The sequence below is a fragment of the Cryptosporidium muris genome, genomic scaffold (genome assembly GCF_000006515.1).
Source record: "Cryptosporidium muris RN66 scf_1106632373425 genomic scaffold, whole genome shotgun sequence".
Classification (NCBI taxonomy): domain Eukaryota; phylum Apicomplexa; class Conoidasida; order Eucoccidiorida; family Cryptosporidiidae; genus Cryptosporidium; species Cryptosporidium muris.
The window spans coordinates 189,122-206,291 of NW_002196577.1; the positions used below are offsets into that span (position 1 = coordinate 189,122).

At 30.4% G+C, this 17,170-nt stretch overlaps 10 protein-coding genes across 10 annotated transcripts, besides 3 other annotated features; 5 read left to right on the forward strand and 5 right to left on the reverse strand.

Moving 5' to 3' along the window:
- Positions 1-399: 399 nt before the first annotated feature.
- Positions 400-428: a sequence feature (AT_rich).
- A 58-nt stretch (positions 429-486) lies between these two features.
- CMU_036080 (ATP-binding cassette sub-family B member 7, putative) lies at positions 487-2,841 on the forward strand (the record flags this gene model as incomplete). Its single annotated transcript, XM_002141748.1, has 1 exon — positions 487-2,841. One exon carries the CDS (start codon positions 487-489, stop codon positions 2,839-2,841), a length of 2,355 nt encoding a protein of 784 aa, XP_002141784.1.
- Positions 744-785: a sequence feature (AT_rich).
- Positions 2,842-2,987: 146 nt separating the features above from the next.
- On the reverse strand, positions 2,988-3,554 carry CMU_036090 (uncharacterized protein; the record flags this gene model as incomplete). The annotated part of the gene is made up of 1 exon (XM_002141749.1): positions 2,988-3,554. The coding sequence occupies one exon, from the start codon at positions 3,552-3,554 to the stop codon at positions 2,988-2,990; it is 567 nt and encodes a 188-aa protein (XP_002141785.1).
- Positions 3,555-3,769: 215 nt separating this feature from the next.
- CMU_036100 (calcineurin subunit B, putative) lies at positions 3,770-4,466 on the reverse strand (the record flags this gene model as incomplete). Its single annotated transcript, XM_002141750.1, has 3 exons — positions 3,770-3,907; positions 3,993-4,392; positions 4,462-4,466. The coding sequence occupies 3 exons, from the start codon at positions 4,464-4,466 to the stop codon at positions 3,770-3,772; spliced, it is 543 nt and encodes a 180-aa protein (XP_002141786.1).
- Positions 4,467-4,839: 373 nt separating this feature from the next.
- On the reverse strand, positions 4,840-5,874 carry CMU_036110 (DHHC zinc finger domain-containing protein; the record flags this gene model as incomplete). Its single annotated transcript, XM_002141751.1, has 1 exon — positions 4,840-5,874. The coding sequence occupies one exon, from the start codon at positions 5,872-5,874 to the stop codon at positions 4,840-4,842; it is 1,035 nt and encodes a 344-aa protein (XP_002141787.1).
- Positions 5,322-5,349: a sequence feature (AT_rich).
- Positions 5,875-6,162: 288 nt separating the features above from the next.
- CMU_036120 (uncharacterized protein) lies at positions 6,163-7,620 on the forward strand (the record flags this gene model as incomplete). The annotated part of the gene is made up of 1 exon (XM_002141752.1): positions 6,163-7,620. One exon carries the CDS (start codon positions 6,163-6,165, stop codon positions 7,618-7,620), a length of 1,458 nt encoding a protein of 485 aa, XP_002141788.1.
- Positions 7,621-7,633: 13 nt separating this feature from the next.
- Positions 7,634-10,519, reverse strand: CMU_036130 (uncharacterized protein; the record flags this gene model as incomplete). The annotated part of the gene is made up of 1 exon (XM_002141753.1): positions 7,634-10,519. One exon carries the CDS (start codon positions 10,517-10,519, stop codon positions 7,634-7,636), a length of 2,886 nt encoding a protein of 961 aa, XP_002141789.1.
- A 476-nt stretch (positions 10,520-10,995) lies between these two features.
- On the forward strand, positions 10,996-11,802 carry CMU_036140 (uncharacterized protein; the record flags this gene model as incomplete). The annotated part of the gene is made up of 1 exon (XM_002141754.1): positions 10,996-11,802. One exon carries the CDS (start codon positions 10,996-10,998, stop codon positions 11,800-11,802), a length of 807 nt encoding a protein of 268 aa, XP_002141790.1.
- A 667-nt stretch (positions 11,803-12,469) lies between these two features.
- Positions 12,470-13,247, forward strand: CMU_036150 (uncharacterized protein; the record flags this gene model as incomplete). Its single annotated transcript, XM_002141755.1, has 2 exons — positions 12,470-12,553; positions 12,681-13,247. The coding sequence occupies 2 exons, from the start codon at positions 12,470-12,472 to the stop codon at positions 13,245-13,247; spliced, it is 651 nt and encodes a 216-aa protein (XP_002141791.1).
- Positions 13,248-13,377: 130 nt separating this feature from the next.
- CMU_036160 (serine/threonine protein phosphatase, putative) lies at positions 13,378-15,207 on the reverse strand (the record flags this gene model as incomplete). The annotated part of the gene is made up of 2 exons (XM_002141756.1): positions 13,378-15,034; positions 15,131-15,207. The coding sequence occupies 2 exons, from the start codon at positions 15,205-15,207 to the stop codon at positions 13,378-13,380; spliced, it is 1,734 nt and encodes a 577-aa protein (XP_002141792.1).
- A 299-nt stretch (positions 15,208-15,506) lies between these two features.
- Positions 15,507-17,029, forward strand: CMU_036170 (uncharacterized protein; the record flags this gene model as incomplete). Its single annotated transcript, XM_002141757.1, has 3 exons — positions 15,507-15,824; positions 15,910-16,881; positions 16,940-17,029. The coding sequence occupies 3 exons, from the start codon at positions 15,507-15,509 to the stop codon at positions 17,027-17,029; spliced, it is 1,380 nt and encodes a 459-aa protein (XP_002141793.1).
- Positions 17,030-17,170: the final 141 nt, after the last annotated feature.

Sequence of the window (17,170 nt, forward strand, 5' to 3'; positions counted from 1 at the left end):
TACTTACGGCTCTTTATTGAGAACAACAATATTGGGTCATAGTATTGTATTATTTTATTTATTGATTCAAGAAGTAAATATTAGTAAAGGCGCTATATCTAATGTATAGCTTCCGAGCTCCACGAAAGGAGCAACAAATACATGTTTAAATATATGAAGTAGGAAATAGGTTATTGTCTAGGAATCCACAAAACATATTGTTTATTCTCTGCAATTTCGTTTCATTTACTTCGTTAAGAAGTAAAGACATTGAATGAAGTATTTAACAATTAATTGATTTTGCATTTCCCGCTATAGAAAAAAGTCACTTGTAACTTCCACAGTTTATGCTAATAAGTATCACAGCTAGTTTAAAAGAAATTAAAATGGACTTTTGATATTCAAGTGAAGGTATTACCCTATAAATTTATATATAATATTTTATATTACTAGTTATTACTTACTATTCCCTAAATTGGAAAGCTTATTAATAGCTCAACCATAGTAATGATTTGGAACAAAATTAATCTGACAGGGAATATATCCTTATTAAGAAACTTGAGAATAAGTCCTCAGTATTTAACTAAGGTAACTAGAATTATAAAATGGGAAATACCAGTTATAGATACAAAAATTCCTTATAAAGAACTAAATACAATGAGATTTTATGACGAAACTCATAAGTATTGTAGCAAAGTGGCTAAACATGACTTTGATTATATGCAAATTGCCCACATTAAGCACTATAACAAAGATATTCGAAGTAAATTTATAAAATTTCTAAAAAAAAGTAAGATTTTAAAAAAGAATGAGGCGGATGCTTTTGAATATGTGTCAGCATTCATCTGGCCAAAAAATAAATATTTTAGACTAAGAGTTGTTTTTGCAACTGCAAGCTTAGCTCTTGCAAAAGTAGCTACAGTACAAGCTCCAATTATATTGGCAAAACTAATTGATTCTATGGGACATACTAAAAATGTGTTTCCATCGTTATCCAATAACTCTCCTCTTTGCTCACTTAATTATTTATTTCTAGAGCCATCACAAACTTTGTTATTGCTCATTGCTTCATATGGTATAGCTAGGATTTCATCCTCTGGGTTTAACGAACTTCGTAATGCTCTATTCTCTATAGTAAGCCAATCAGCATGTCGTGATGTTTCTCTTCAAGCATTTCACCACTTTCATAATAATTGCAATTTAGACTTTATTCAAAGTCAAAAGTCGGGGGAACTATTGACAATAGTATCAAGAGGTTTCAAATCTGTATCCCAACTACTAAATATTATGCTATTTCAAATTATACCAACATCGGCTGAATTTATATTGGTATTAAGCTTGTTATTCTATAGAGTTGGATGGGATATCGCTTTTATAACACTGGCTACAATGCTAGGTTATATGGAATTCACACGTAAAATAACAGCTCAAAGAACTTTATTTAGGAAGGAAATGAATCAGGCTGAACAGAACTCTAATGGCTTATTCCAAGATACATTGATGAATGCAGAGATATTAAAATATCTTAATGCAGAAGAGTATGCTTTCAATTTATACAACCAATACCAAGAAAAATATATGAAATCTAACATTAAAGTTCAAACATCGTTAGCACTATTAAACTTTGGTCAGAATCTTATCTTTACTGGAGGTCTTATATCTACAATGTTACTAACAACTGGTAAAATTTTGGCTGGGAGTATTCCTATGGGTTCCATAGTTCTTGTTACTTCTCTACTTTTCCAATTAGCAATTCCTCTAAATTTTATTGGTATGATGTACAGGGAAACCAAGCTAACTGTGATAGACCTCAACAGGCTCAACGAGTTTTTCAAGCAACCTGTAAAATTAATTAGTCATAAGTATATGAAGCCAATCTATCCTGTAACCCAAGACAGTGGTACAGATACAAGCAAGATGCTCAAATTAGAAAATGTCTGGTTTTCATATCCCCTTGAAAGTTCAAAATATGAAGGATCTATCAATACTAACTCTTTTCTAACTTTAAAACCTACTTTATGTGATGTATCATTTTCTATTCCTCTTGGTGGGAAAATTGGTATTGTAGGACCGTCAGGTTGTGGGAAATCTACTTTATCGCGTCTTTTCTATAGAATCTATGATCCAAGCCAAGGTCGCATACTATATTTTAATAAGGAACTACAAGAATATAATCTACATGATTTTAGAAGACTCTTTTCTATTGTTCCTCAAGAAAATCTACTTTTAAATTGCTCAATTATGGACAACTTAAGAATTGCAAATATAGAAGCTTCAGATAATGAAATTATGGCTGCATGTAAATTGGCAAGAATCCACGACAATATTCTTCAAAAGCACGACCAATATCAAACAATTGTGGGAGAAAGAGGAAGTAAGCTTTCAGGTGGAGAGCGTCAGAGAATAGGTTTAGCCCGTCTATTCCTACGTAAATCACCAATTTGGATCCTAGATGAGCCTACAAGCTCTCTAGATTTACATACTCAAAATGAGGTTATTGATACTATAAATAGTATTTATAAACGAGGTTTAAAAACTATAAATACTGCAGATAAACTCAATTCCCGCGACTTTTTTGAACAAACGAATTATAAAGATGACTTTTATGTAAGTAAATTAATTGAAGAGCTTACAAAGCAACCCTTGACTATGATGATAATTGCGCATAGGCTTTCAACTGTAAAGGACTCAAATATAATAATATACATGGAGAATGGACAGGTCGCTGAGATAGGGACACATAGTCAACTCATGGAAAATAAGAGAAATTATGCAATATTGTGGGAGAAGCAACTCTACGATACAGCCCAAGAAGATGAAAGAGATAAACAAGCAATTAGGTTCGAAATATCTAACCATTAATAAAAAGTTTATGGTATATATAGTAGAACACCTATAACATAAACATGAAACTTCAAGTAGACAAATTTACTACATTTATTTTTATTAAAGCATAATATTGTATTAAATATTCAGCTCAATTAGTCTATTTCTCTTCTATTATTCAATCACTCCTTAAATACATCCATATTCATTATGCTGAGAGTTTTTAGATATTGCTTATATCCTACAAGTTCCCTGAAGACATTAGTTTGTATCTTCCTAATATCTCTTTTCACTAAATTGCTGTTATTAGATATCGCATTACTTTCCAAATCTTTATTTTTAGACTTATCAACTTTAGAAGTGATATTGGGACACTTAAATTTTGTTAATAAGGTCCTATGCAAATTACCATGTTTTGATGAATGATTAATAGCCGAAGCAGATCTATCAACTACTTTATCTACACCAACTAGAACATCAAAATTAGATATATTGCGATGATATTGACAATTTTCATCATTCAGCTCTACCAGATATCCTTGAAAATTCAATGAACCCATTATATTGTCCAATGACTGCCTACTGTTGTATGCCTCTATTAAATCTCCCTTATGACAGTCCTCTGTACACTTATACAGTGACACTTTATATATACCATTTGTATCAAATATTGTTACCATTCCATCATGCCATACCTTTGATTTCTGGGTTTTATGGCGAGTATATAAAACCTTTAATTTCTTAAGCATTGATTAGTGGATATATAATATCAAAACTTTCCGAATATTACTATGCAAATATTTCAAACTATAATTTTAATATATAATGTAATAACAAATATCTTCAGTTATTTATTATATTTCTCATAATTTCTAATTGGCATTTATTCTTTTATTCCATGCTACTTAATAGTGAGGGGCAGAGGCAAAGATGATGACCGCTTTAAGTACCATGCATTAATGTACTACTGGAATTGAAGCTCTAAATTTAATTTCCCACTGACATCTAAATGAGCCACAACTTCACGGAATTCATCATAAGAGATTAAACCATCTCCATCTTTGTCAGCCTGAATAATACAACGATCTACAAGCTGTTGAAGCTAGAAGAATGGAGAGCAAATTCAATACAGTTAAGTATCAGTTTCATAGTAGTAGAGCTTATAGCATACATAAATTTAAACTTACCTGTATATCTTCTAAATTATCCCCCACCATCATCTTCATTACTTTAAATAGCTCACCATTAGATATCCAGCCATCTTTATTTACATCATATATGTCGAAAGCAAACTTCATTTTCTGCTCAGGGTCACTACCAGCCATTAATCGCGCTAGTCCTATAACAAACTCCACAAATGAAACCTTTCCATCTTCATTCGTATCAAAGATAGAAATTACACGTTTAACCAAGGGATTATCTGCAATTTCAGGCATATCAAAAAGCTCATGTGGATCTAGCTCTCCATTTTGGTTCGTATCTAAAGCTTTAAAGCAACCATATATCCGCATTATATCACGTCTTGTAAAACTTGCGGCTTGTACTAAATCACGCTGCTCTTGATCCGACAAAATGGATGTTTGATTTCTAAGGGATATGCAAAATATGTTCAAGTAAATGTAAGGTTACTACAAATACAGATGTATAAATACTTACCCCATAGCTGAAGTACTAATGACCTCAAATTCTTACCCCCTGTCAGCAAATTTACCTTAGTATATTTAAAAATTGTAATTTCTTTTTTTCTTGGAAAGATTTCTTACCTTGAGCTTAGCTACTACTAAATTACACAAACATTACACAAAAATAAGCGTCTAGGCGGCTAATTTTTTGTAGAGTTATCACAAAGAAGATAATATACTTTGATGTGAGCTAAATAAGTCAACTATTAATACTATATTGTTTGAAAGCTTTAGGAATTGCTTTAATATTGCTAAATATTTCAGATTTCACTTAACTAGTCAATAAATTTTCTAGCTCTTAATAATATTACTGATGAAATCCTTGATAAGTAGTATCAAGTTTTCCACTTTTTTATAGAACTGGACTTGTCCTTTCTGGATCTTGCTGATTCTTAAGTAAATAGCTTCTTTCATCACCTGAGCTAGGTTTATTCTTATCTATACTTTCTTGAATAAGATCACTCACAATAATGGAAGTTGTATCAACGTCTTCTTCATTACTATCAAAATTTGTCCCATCTCCCTTTACATTATTAATTGGTAGAAACCACAAAAGTGGATTTTCCCCAAATACTTCTGTAAACGAATTGTAGTGACCCTTGTACCATTGCCTAGTAGCTGAATTAGAATGTGACTTTTCACAGAACTCAATGGTTGTCATTCCGTTAAGAACTAGCCACATGTGAAATATAAAGAAGCATAGTAATAATACAGATAAAAATGCAGCTAAAACTTCTGCTAAAAGCAAAGCAACAATGTCCCCAAATTTCACAATACTAGACTTTATAGTATGGCTTAGTGTTGGTGCAAGAGTACAAGTGAGAAATAAACTGGTTAATAAAGAATATAAAATTAATAATAAGAGATATTTGTGATTCTTCCAACCCACACAGTTATATATCCAAGGGCAGTGGTGGTCCATTTTTAATATGCAAGTGCGACAAACCCTACAATGGTGAGTCCTATCAGGTTTATATTTTGCGCACCATTTACAATAGCGTCTTTCCCCCGTACTCTTTATTTCTTTTAGATTATATGGTATACTATTTGTAGTATTAATCTCATTACTTGTAAATTTCCATTTTGGATCGTCTGGAACACCACCTGGAGGTGTAGCTATACTTAGACCAAAGCATATCAATACCATACAAGCTAGTGTATTAAAGATTACTACTTCTGGTATTCCTACTTTCGGATTATATAAAATTAGTGGAACCAAATGGTAAATAGTATAAATGCAGTACAAGGAAAGTATAATGATCAAGACATATATTACGGGCAGGATACTCAGCATTATTCGACCAATTTTGTTATCTTGGGCTGATATACGAGGTGATACGATAAAACGCTCTCCTATTGGAGCCTCATTAGAGCTAGAAGTTCTCATTATATATTTTTGTTAAATATTTTAGGCTGAAGAACTGCATGCAAAGATTATTAGATTAACGACACAGGGTTAATCTAAAAGGTACAGCTGCACCCTTTATACTAAACCGCCAATAGCCGCCTAAATATTAAAGAGCGGTATATACCCGCCAAACTTTGAAATTCAGGTAGGTAGGCAAGCAAAGTTGTATAAAGTAATTGAATTTTGATAGAACATGCATGTGGGCACTTAATCAGTTCCAATATTCTATTTATATACTTCTACTATGTATAGATTTGTTCATATATCATGAATAACACTGGATTATATAATCTGAATCCTGATTTGACCAAAATAAAAAATATCGACAATTCCCACTTGCTACTGAAGTTACCTAAGAGATATATATATAAACATAAGAATTGCATAATAAATACTGATATTGTATCTTCAAGTTTGGATTATTCTTATAAGGTAAATAGATCTAATGTTTTAGAAGTAGAGGATTTATGGGATTCACCAAGAATTACACCTAATTTTGGAGGTGAAGATGGAAAATTTAGTGGATCTATTACTAATACAATACCAAAGACTATCATTCCTGATATATATATAAATTTGATAAATAATCATGATCAAATTTATGAAACATTTAATGAAGTTGATGAGACAAAAATAGTAAATACTCCAAATTCAAAATTAAGCAGAGTAAACAGTGAAGGAAGCAGGTATGGATTAAACACTAATGACTGCAGTAAAGATATTAATTTATCCCCATTGTTATATTCAACTCCAACATATAGACTATATGATTTAAAGAAAATACGAAGTAGAAATCAGTTAACTGCTATTAATAATAGTCCCAATATCTGGATATCAGATTCTAACACAGATCATGCTTCTTCATTTCTCCCATTGCAGAAAAAATCAATCAGTCTTTTAGATACACGAGGTATATTGGGTCCTCAGACATTTTTAACAAGTTCAGGTAGTATTCACATCTCAAAAAGTGGTGATTTTAGTTTTGAATATTCTAGTGGCAAGAAAAACTTTATTATTACAGGAGGAGGCTGCTTTATAATAATAAAAGATAAGCACAGTGGTGAAAGTGACATAATTTTTCATGTAAGTCAATTGACAAAATATCATATCCAACGTTATATATATGCCACTGAATTATGTAACACTTTAAAGAGTCATGTCCCAAGAGTTAAGCTCATTACAAAGGAAGGTATTTTTGAATTAATGTCAAATGACACTCCTGTATCTGATTTTCACTGTATGTTCAATCAGAAATATAATTCAAAATTTCAAAAGGTCGTTATAGTTAGTAGGACACAGGAAGTAACTTTCTTTATTGAACAGGAAGAGCTTCCTTTAACTGTTAAGACCTCGCTACTAGAATTAGTTCTATATTCTGATAGATTTGACAAGTGTACCAATAAGTACTATGAAGAGCAACTGTTAGAAGTTATAAAACAACTAGAGCATCTCAAAACTGAGTGGACCCAACTCCTAACTATTTGGAGATTAACTGTTACAAAACTTGAATATTGCAGAAGGCTTGAAGCTAAGGGTTTCCAAGAATATCACAATCTAACGAAAAGTCTTATTAAAAAAAGGCAACTTTATCTAAATGAGAGCGATTATAGACTTTCCAATATTAATACTGATAAAGAAGAATTTCAACAAACTCTTTGGACTATTCAGAAAGAGGCAATGGAGGCTACTTTTCCAATTGTTGTGTACTGGACAGATTGTGAATAAATCTTATTATTAGTTACAATAAATTAGAACTTTTGATGAGTTTTTGAAATGAGCTGACAATATCATTTAATTTTATTACTTGTTTGGTCCCTATAATCCCATGACGTAAAATCTCAAAAATTTCTATATATGGAATATTTGACTGTGAACTATGTAGGAAAGACTCTTGAATTTCTTGACTATTTTGTATATTAATAAAAGTATTAAAATATCTAACATTCATATATTTCAAACTTTGATTAATTTCATTCTTTTTGCTGTTAAAACTTGAGTTTATTTCAAAAAGCAAAACTTCTAAAATAAAGATTCCCATTGTAAAGATATCTGAATAAAAACACGAAATTGTAGACTTTTCAATGTATATATTTAGAGTTTCATCTAAGATTCCACCTATAGACTGGATCTCAGATAATAAATAGTTTTTAATAGGACATTTTATGACATTCTCTTGTATTTCAGTATCTTCCTCCCCCTCGCTTACTGAGTTGCTTTCTAATGTATCAACTAGAATTCTCATTGCAATGATTGTATATAATTCACATAACTGAGTTGCTAAGAAAGCCTTAGTATTGAACTTCAATTCCTCAAGTATAGTATTGCCTTTATTAGCTTCTGGTGCTACTGAAATTGTATTATGAGTAGCTTCTTTAATATATCCTATCCAACTTATTACAAGTTTATTAATATACTCCAAAGAGTATTCTAGAAAGCTAAAAGGAGAATTCAAAAGTAGAGATTTCATGTAATATATCGAAATTTCCGGATAAACCGGAATTTCAGAATTAGTATCCTTCATAATTCTCTGATCGCATTTCTGCAACTCCAATTTTACAAGATCTTCAAAAAACTTTTTCATGTTATCTAAATTTGATTTCAGTGTCTTCTCATAGATAGCTCTTCTTATATTATCTGGGGAATTTTCTACAATTTTTGAGAAACATATTAAGGACCTAATTTGCCTTTGAGACATTTCATGTTTTTTCAACAATGTACTGATACATCTTATATTTTTATTAAAGGAATTTCTATTCTTCATTGGTTTTAAAAACTTGTGCTTTTTAAAATTACTAAATAGATCAAATAAAGCTTTTAGAAGATGAAAAATAGCTGGTATCATCCAATTATCAATAGTGAGTCTATTTAAATTCAAAATATTAGATATGTAATCAGATAAGCTATAGGCAGTAAAAAATGTTAGACTATGAATATCGTTTGTAGTCCACCTTAAATATGAACTTGTGAAAAATCCACTTTGAAATAATTCTGGATTATTGATTGTGTAGTGAATATCCAGAAGTAGTAAATATGCCAAACTAGTAAGAGGTACAACAGAAGAAAAGACTTCAGTATATTCTCTGCTGTTTGAGATTGATTTATCTACATCAATATTTGATATCTTTTTTTCTAAAACCTGAACAATATGATTAATGAGTTGAATTTGTTCCTGATATTTCAAAAAGTTCATAGTGCAGCAGCATTCACAGACAAGAGGAAATAGCAATGACCAGTTACTAGTTTCATTAAAGTTCAGAAAATTGAGAATTTTGTGACATAATTCTAAATTTAAATTTAATATACAAGGAATAGTAACAAATAACTTTTGTGTGATTTCTATAGGACACGCTGAAGATAACATAAACTCAATATAGGATATTGTTTCATTTTGATTGGTATTTCCATTTGTATCTGCTAGAACATGGTCTAATTTAGATATAGACAATACACCTAAATTCTTATATAAAGGTATTCCCAGTAATTTCAACCCTATTACTTCGTTAATTTTATACAATAGATTTGTATTTAGGATAGCTCTGTTTTCAAATTTTGGCAATATTAAGTGTAAAAGTTTGAACCATTTATGCAAATTCCCAAGTATAAAAGCCAAGAGTAATAGACCTAAATTATTTGAATCATTTATATCATTTCTTTTAATAATATATATCAGTAGAGTATCCAGTATAGATAATAATTTGATTGCAGTTTTGGACAAATTAACAAGGGTTAGTAAAGAATATATTTGTTGTTTGACAGTTCTTTGACCAAAGTTATAAACTTGATTCATTAAATACTTAATTAAAGAGAATATTTGTTCATTAGATGTTTCATTATTCTCGTAGTTTGATAAAATACGCGAGATTTCAACAAGACAAATGTCAACACAAGTGTAGCTAACACAAGACCCAACTTCAGCTTGGTGTTCAGTTTGAGAAAATAATTTCAAAAGTACTGAAAACCAATCATTATTAAGATAATTCATTCTATTTGGGTATGATTCAAATCTTAAAAACAACATAATTAGGTTTGCAATGTAGTACTCGAAGGGTGGAGTTAAGCAGTATTCACAGTTATCAATTGAAGCCTTCAAAATAATCTTTTGTTTAATTTTAGTCCAAGTGCTGTAATCTGAAATAAAATGGTAAAATATTTCCCTTAATTCCATATGGTTTATCTTATAATTTAATTCTTGATATCTTATTGGTCTATTGATAAGTAGAAGATAGGATATATCAATCGCAATTAGTAAAGCTAATACCCGTTTCTTGTAATCGTCAGAGTATTCGGTTTGTATTTTAGAAAGTAGATTAGGTATAATTTGAGATATATATATAATGCTGATATTGTCATTTTCATGGTTTTGTTCTATTTTGGCTCTCTTGTTATCCAATTTTGTTGTAATATCAGTATTAATATCTGGATAGCTATTACTGAAGTTTAGACTCAAATCTCTGAAGAGTTTATTAAGTAGTATGTGTATACTAGATAGATTATTCGATTGAATAATATCTGCACAAAGTTCTGATATACTCTCAAAAAGATTTTCTATATAATCACCAGTTGATTGAACAAAACTATAAGAGTCCAAAAGTAATAGAAGTTTGAAGAACTTTCCATTTACCATTGAATATAAAAGAATTGTTGATAAAAAAAAAGTAATTGCAATTTGTTCCACTTATTAGTTATGGCTCGCTAAAGCTGGTTTACCCAAAATTCAGAAATAGTTTAGCCTCAATATATCTAGAATTACAATTCCTTAATAAACGCACAATAAAACAAACATTAATGCAGGATAGCTATTGTTTGTTGATACTAAACTGAAGTAAACAATTGTACGTATAATTAAAAAACTCACTTTAAACTAAGTTTGTGTTTAATATGAAATTAAAGAGAAGTGTCAATTCTAATATATATAGTAGAGATGGATAAATAATTTACATTAAGTCTCCACTAATTCCTTAAAAGTAGATATAACTACTTTTAAAAGTAAAGATGAGCTTCTTTGGTACTCTGTAATCCAGATGTAATGCAATATAATATTACGCGCCTACTAGATAGTCGACTGATTTACAATCTAAACTAACATTGTGTAACGAAGAAATGGTAGAACCTGAAGTTTATGATATTGAATTAATGCTAAAAGATTTACGAAATCGCATATGTAAAAGAAGAAGACGCACCACTGAGGGTGGAATGCCTAGGAGACTAGATATTTTTGGAGGTAATAGAGTAAGATTAATGGTCAAGAAAGAGAAGGATGCAGTAATTCAACCATCTGATATAAGAAGTTTAATTGAAAAATCAACAGATAAAAAATATGTTGAGGGTGGCATTTCTCCTCTAAGTCCTCTTAATACTGATCTTCTATTTTTTAATGATGATACTTCATCTTCTTCAATGGTATACTTTGAATGGTCATGTAAAGATTGCCCTTTATATTTACCAAAATTATGTAAGTGCACTGATCAGCACAGTTCTTATGCATTGGGGCTAGATAACATAAGGAGCCATAGTGACTCTAACATTGAGCAGAAGAATTTTCTTGTAAGAGATGCTAGTGGTATTTGCAGCCATGATGGATGTGGTGGACTTACATATATGCCATTTAGCTTTATTCAAATACCCTTAAATCGTCTTTATAATTCTGTGGAAAGCTTTATAAGTGCTAATAAGGGGCTTCCAGAAAGTTTAAATATCTTTTATGGGAAGCTGAAGAACTCATTATTACTTGTAACTTCAGATAAGAATAATGAAAACGAAGTTTTTAAAAGTCTTCAAAATATTTCTTATAGCTTAGGGTGCATTGTTATTTATGATATTATACCTTCAAACAGTTCAAAAAGTCCTAGAAGACCTTACACTACTAAATTTAGGCTTGCAGGACTTGCTCATGAATTAATAGATTAGTTAGGTTATTTAAGAGAATTACACCTGATTTTTTTAATTAGATCCCTTTGATATATTCTAATCTAGTATATATGAATATAGATAATAAGCTTTTTTATACCAGGAAAGTGATAAACAGGTAATATTTTTGTCTTGTTAAGCTATATATAGATTTCTTTTAGTGAAGATTTAAACGAATATCTAGAATCAAGTTTTTAATTGCGATATTGAATAAGAGATTCTTTACACTTCGCAATACTTTCACAAAATTGCACTTCTATTATATTATTTTTCATTTATACTAATACACGTCTAAATATTTATCAACTGCTTTAATTTTGTATTTAAATTGCGTATTAGAGTTAGAGGTACTTTTTTAAGAAGCGCACATTTACATTTATTTTATAAACAAGTGGTACATACATATTTTATTATAGCACAAAACTTAAAACACTAGTTAGAAATTTTAGTAAGGTTAGTTTTTTACTGCTATTTATTTATTTATACTTCTTCTTATATATTTTTCTTTTTTAAAGAAGATAGTTTAGCTGATGTAATCCGATACCTTTGTATACGTAGATAACCGTTTGGTCTTGGCGCCTATATTGTCCCAAAACTACATGCAATTTTGAAATCTTGAACTTTGTTCTCTTGTTCTACAGTAACAAATCAGAAAATAATCAATAAAATGGGTAATACTACAAGTTGTTTCGAACGTTGGGGAAAACGTAGACCCGATGGTCCGCTAATTAAGCCTTTAAAAGATGGTCAGGTAGGTGAGAAAACATAAAGATGTTAGCTACAACAGAATCAGCTTGTGTACTTAAAGAATTTTTATAATAATGAAACCTATTAATTGTTTTTTTATTCTAAACCTTAATTTTTCATTTTATTTTTAGCATAAGAGTTCATCTGGTTTACATATAAGAACTATAGGAGGGACTAATACTGCAGATATTCCTGTCGCAGTTGTTAACTCAAGCTCTAACAGTAAAGGAGTCCACAAAAAACCAAGTATTGAAATATCTAATGACATAAAACCTTCTAAAAGTCCGGATATACAGGAAACATCAAGTGAAGATGAGTATGAGGAGGACACCACAAGTAAAAATATACTAAGCGAACAAATACTTGAATATCGTAAAAAATTGACTAAAACAGCTAAGCTTATGTATCTTAGTTTCTTTAATGTATCTGTCACTGTGACATTATCAAGTGATGGTTCTCAACTAGAGTGGTACAAAACGTCAGTCAATGTAGAAGATATAGAGTCAAGAGGTCCTCCTTTAGGATCAGTAAATTTAAATGATATTGAAAGTGTAGAGTTTAGTAGTGGAACAGAGCAAAATTTGGAAATTAATATGAAGAACAAGGATGTACTTAGTTTCCAATTTAAAAACAGAGAAGAAAGGAGTAATTGGAAGAAGACTTTTGATAAGTACATTCGATTGATTAGAATTGGCTGAGCTTCTAGTATATTCAAAATTTCAGATACTAAATTTGGACAAAAAAAATTCAAAAAGTCTATTCAATTCATTCTGATTTAGTATCAATCTTTATACAATATTTTACCACAGCTTATCCAATATTTTTCTACTATTTTGAATTTGTCCTTCTTGATTTCCTTTCTGTATCATAACTAGGATACCTTCTTTGTTTCTTGAAATTATAATTTACAGTTGCAAATGCATTTTCTAGTTCATCTTGTATTTCATTCACCTCTAAAGATTCATCAGTATCATTTTGAGAGAGTAAGTCCTTACATCTCTCTTTATTCTGCTCTTTATGGTTCTGAGATAACTTCCAAAATTTTACAGCTTCTTCTGGACTAGAATTCCTCAATTTTTCATATCCAAATTCATAAATACTAGTGGTAAATTTATCTATAAATGATTCAATAGCAGTGTTATCTTGTTTGTGAACGAAAGATGATACGGCATCATTGAGATCTCTCTCATTTAAAATTTCAAGACCACTACGTCTCTGTAAGTATAGCAAAGTCAAATTTCCAATTTGTCTATATTCATCGCCTGAAGTAGAAATATCAACTCTAGAGGACAATAACAAAGGAATATCATCTTCTACTTCATTCTTTAAAGTACTTTTGAGTCTTGTTTGCTTGTAAAAAGTTAGAATTTCATGGGGGTTTGCTATTCTCCCAATATATTGATAGCCAAATCTCTGAATATTAATAAGATGATCATCATTACTGTACTCAACTCTTAATCTTATTAATGGTAGTTTATTCATGCTATTTTCATTAAGTAAATGAGAAATCTTACTTTTATGACTAGTTCTAGCTCCCCATCTTTCTTCTGTCACATTTTCAGCTTCAAGTATTAAACTTTCTATTTTATTACGCAAAAAGCCTTCAACATCACAGATATTGGGAAGTAGTGTTATTGTTTTATACAGGAATGTCCTAGGAGTAAGTAATGGAATACTCATTGTTTTAAAGGTATTTCCACATACCTCTAGTAAAACAACGTGCTTAGGGATACTCTCTGCCTGTATAAGAGACGTTATTATAGATGAGCCAGGTTGTATTGAATAAAAACTTTTATTATCTACTTCAACTGGGTCACATATGCATTCATGTTCATGGCCCCAGATGACTAAATCTAAACAGTCGGGTAAAAAGTATTCTGGTATGTAATCTTTCGAAAGCGTTCCTCCAAAATTTCCTTTTTTACGATTTTGATGAAACAAAAGTATTGAAAACCAGCTGCTTTCTTCTAGATCATCAGGGATCATAAATTTTACTTTATCTCTTTCAAAAGATCTATAGAGCCTTTCATCACGAATATTTCCAAGACCATATATTGCAACCTTTGTTCTCCCCTTTTTAATCAATGTTGGAAATACCTGTATATCCTCTAAATTATTGGACTTACCAATGTAGTTCAGAAATCTAGCAGATTCAAGTATATCTAAAGGTGATAGCATAGCTTCTTCACCAGGGTCATCATGATTTCCATGTATAGCAAAGACAGGGATACTTACACGTACATCTCCACCCTGCCAGTTAGGTTCACTATATTGAAGTGCACTCCTCTCATTCATATACTCAAAATTGATCTTTTTATTTCCTAAACAATATTTACGAAATAAGTTCATTACCTTGTAGAGTGTCGATTTCGATGGTTTTGCAATATCAAATAAGTCACCACTATGCAAAACAAAATCTACATTCTCATTATTTGCTATAATAAGAATTTCTTCTAAAGTATTTAGCGAATCATTACATCTTATCCTACATTTAGTAAAAGTATTGGTACCCATTGTAAAGAAGTTTCAAACTAGAATATTAAATACAAGAAGTTTCTTTCAAACTAATAATTTTACATACCTATCCCTTTCTTTGTAGCCTGCATGGGTATCAGTGCACACTAAAATTCTAAATATGTCATCAAAATTTTCAGTCATAAATTCCTATATGTACCTCTAGTTTTCATTTAGACCCCCACATCACAATTCTATTTAGTTTTTGTAAAGGTAATAGCATGAAAGTATAAAAAAATAAGCGCTTATGATACTGAGCGCCTTTATAGGCGCTTTTGAATTTGAAAGTAGAAATGCAGACTTTGTAGTATTTTTTGATCTACGGAAGATCGTAAATACTGAGGAATTACTTAATGTACATACGCATATATCAGGGACAGCTTGATTACATATAATATTGATTCAATTATTCTATAGGAAATCTTGAAGGCACAACTGAAAGAATGAAATTATACACGATCTCAATACTACTTGTCTGTGAAGTATATTCTATGATTTTCAACCAAATAGTAGTTACTGCTTTGGGGAATAAGTATACACAAGGCTTATATTCCTATACGGCTGATCAATTACTTACAATGAAGTTTTCAGCAGGAAATTTTAAAGATCTTAAAAGAAAACATCGTGTAGTATTTGAATTTAACAGGAGGATATCAAACTGCTGGAAGGAAAGCATGAAAGATGCAGACAATTTACTAAGTTTAATATTCCAAGATAATGCGCAAGTATCAAAAATAAATAATTATGGTTTTCCTATACAAGTAAGTTAATATGCAGTATCCTGTTTTTTTTTTTGGAGTGTATTTGATATGAATGAGTCTGTATACAAATGAACTATTACTTTAGGTTCCACTTGATCTGGCCAAAATAGCAAAAAATATCGTTGAGCAACTTATAGAGGGGATTCCCCCACTTGAACCTATTGATTATATTTCAACCGAAACATTAGGATCAATTTATTCGCAAGAGTTAAAACAAAGTCATGGTGTAATATCAAAGAACTTAAAGACAATTTTAACAAGAGCAGCCTGCAGATTGCTTCTAGGAGCAGTTATATTTTCTTCATATGAACAAAATAATCTAAATATAACTGAAACTAAAATAACTCGAACATCTCCTTATTTGGATGATATAAATATTAAGCCAAAAACCACAATAAAACAAAATATCGTAAAGTCTTTGACTACTTTTTGGAATTCTGTAAAAGGATTAGGCCCAAAATTTAAAAAAGGTATTTTCAAACTCCTAAGATTTGAAACAGATGAAATGCCTGAAATAACAGAAGAAGTGATTACAAGATTTAAGAGTGAAATACAATCTTACAATACAAAAATATATGGTGATCCTCTTTACTCAGATAGGTTCAAGCTGGGAAGTGAAATATCTCTTGATAGTGTACTTAAATTATTTTTTGCAAAACAAGAACACAATGCACTTAATCTAATTAGTGAACTGCAGAATTTTTTAGACTCAATGCTTAACATAAACAATCAAAGAGAGGGAATTTTATTAGATGTTGATAGTTATCATCTCCCCCAGCCTGAAGATATTCCAGATCATATGAAAAGCGAGGATGGTTTATCTACAATCTTGCAAATGAAAATACTAGATAGGATCCCATCATTGTGTTCTGATATGACTATACTGGCACTGCTTCCTAATACTCTCAAGTTTAAATCGTGTGTATACTTTCTCGAGATAATAATAAAGTTTCTTAATGGATATTTTTATTTAAAACAAAGATGCAAGGAAGGTTCAATAGATAGAAAAAATGTCACTAAGCAAATCAGGTACAGATCAGCTCTCAGATTTACTCAGGTATGTTTAATTTTGATTATTCAGTAAAATACATTATACCAATTCTACTTTACTTTAGGGAATTTTAACTTACTATAATCAGAAACACATAAACTTTAGAGAGTCTCTATACAAAACTAGTAAAAGTTTAAGAACTAACCAATACTAGGGGGGGATATTTTATAGATAGCTGTTAAAGATTAACTATATTAAGTTATCTGTTAAATGAGAAAATGAGCTTTATATTTGAGGAACTAAACATGATATATGAAATATTTCTAAGCAGAGATATTAGTAGTATCGACTGCAA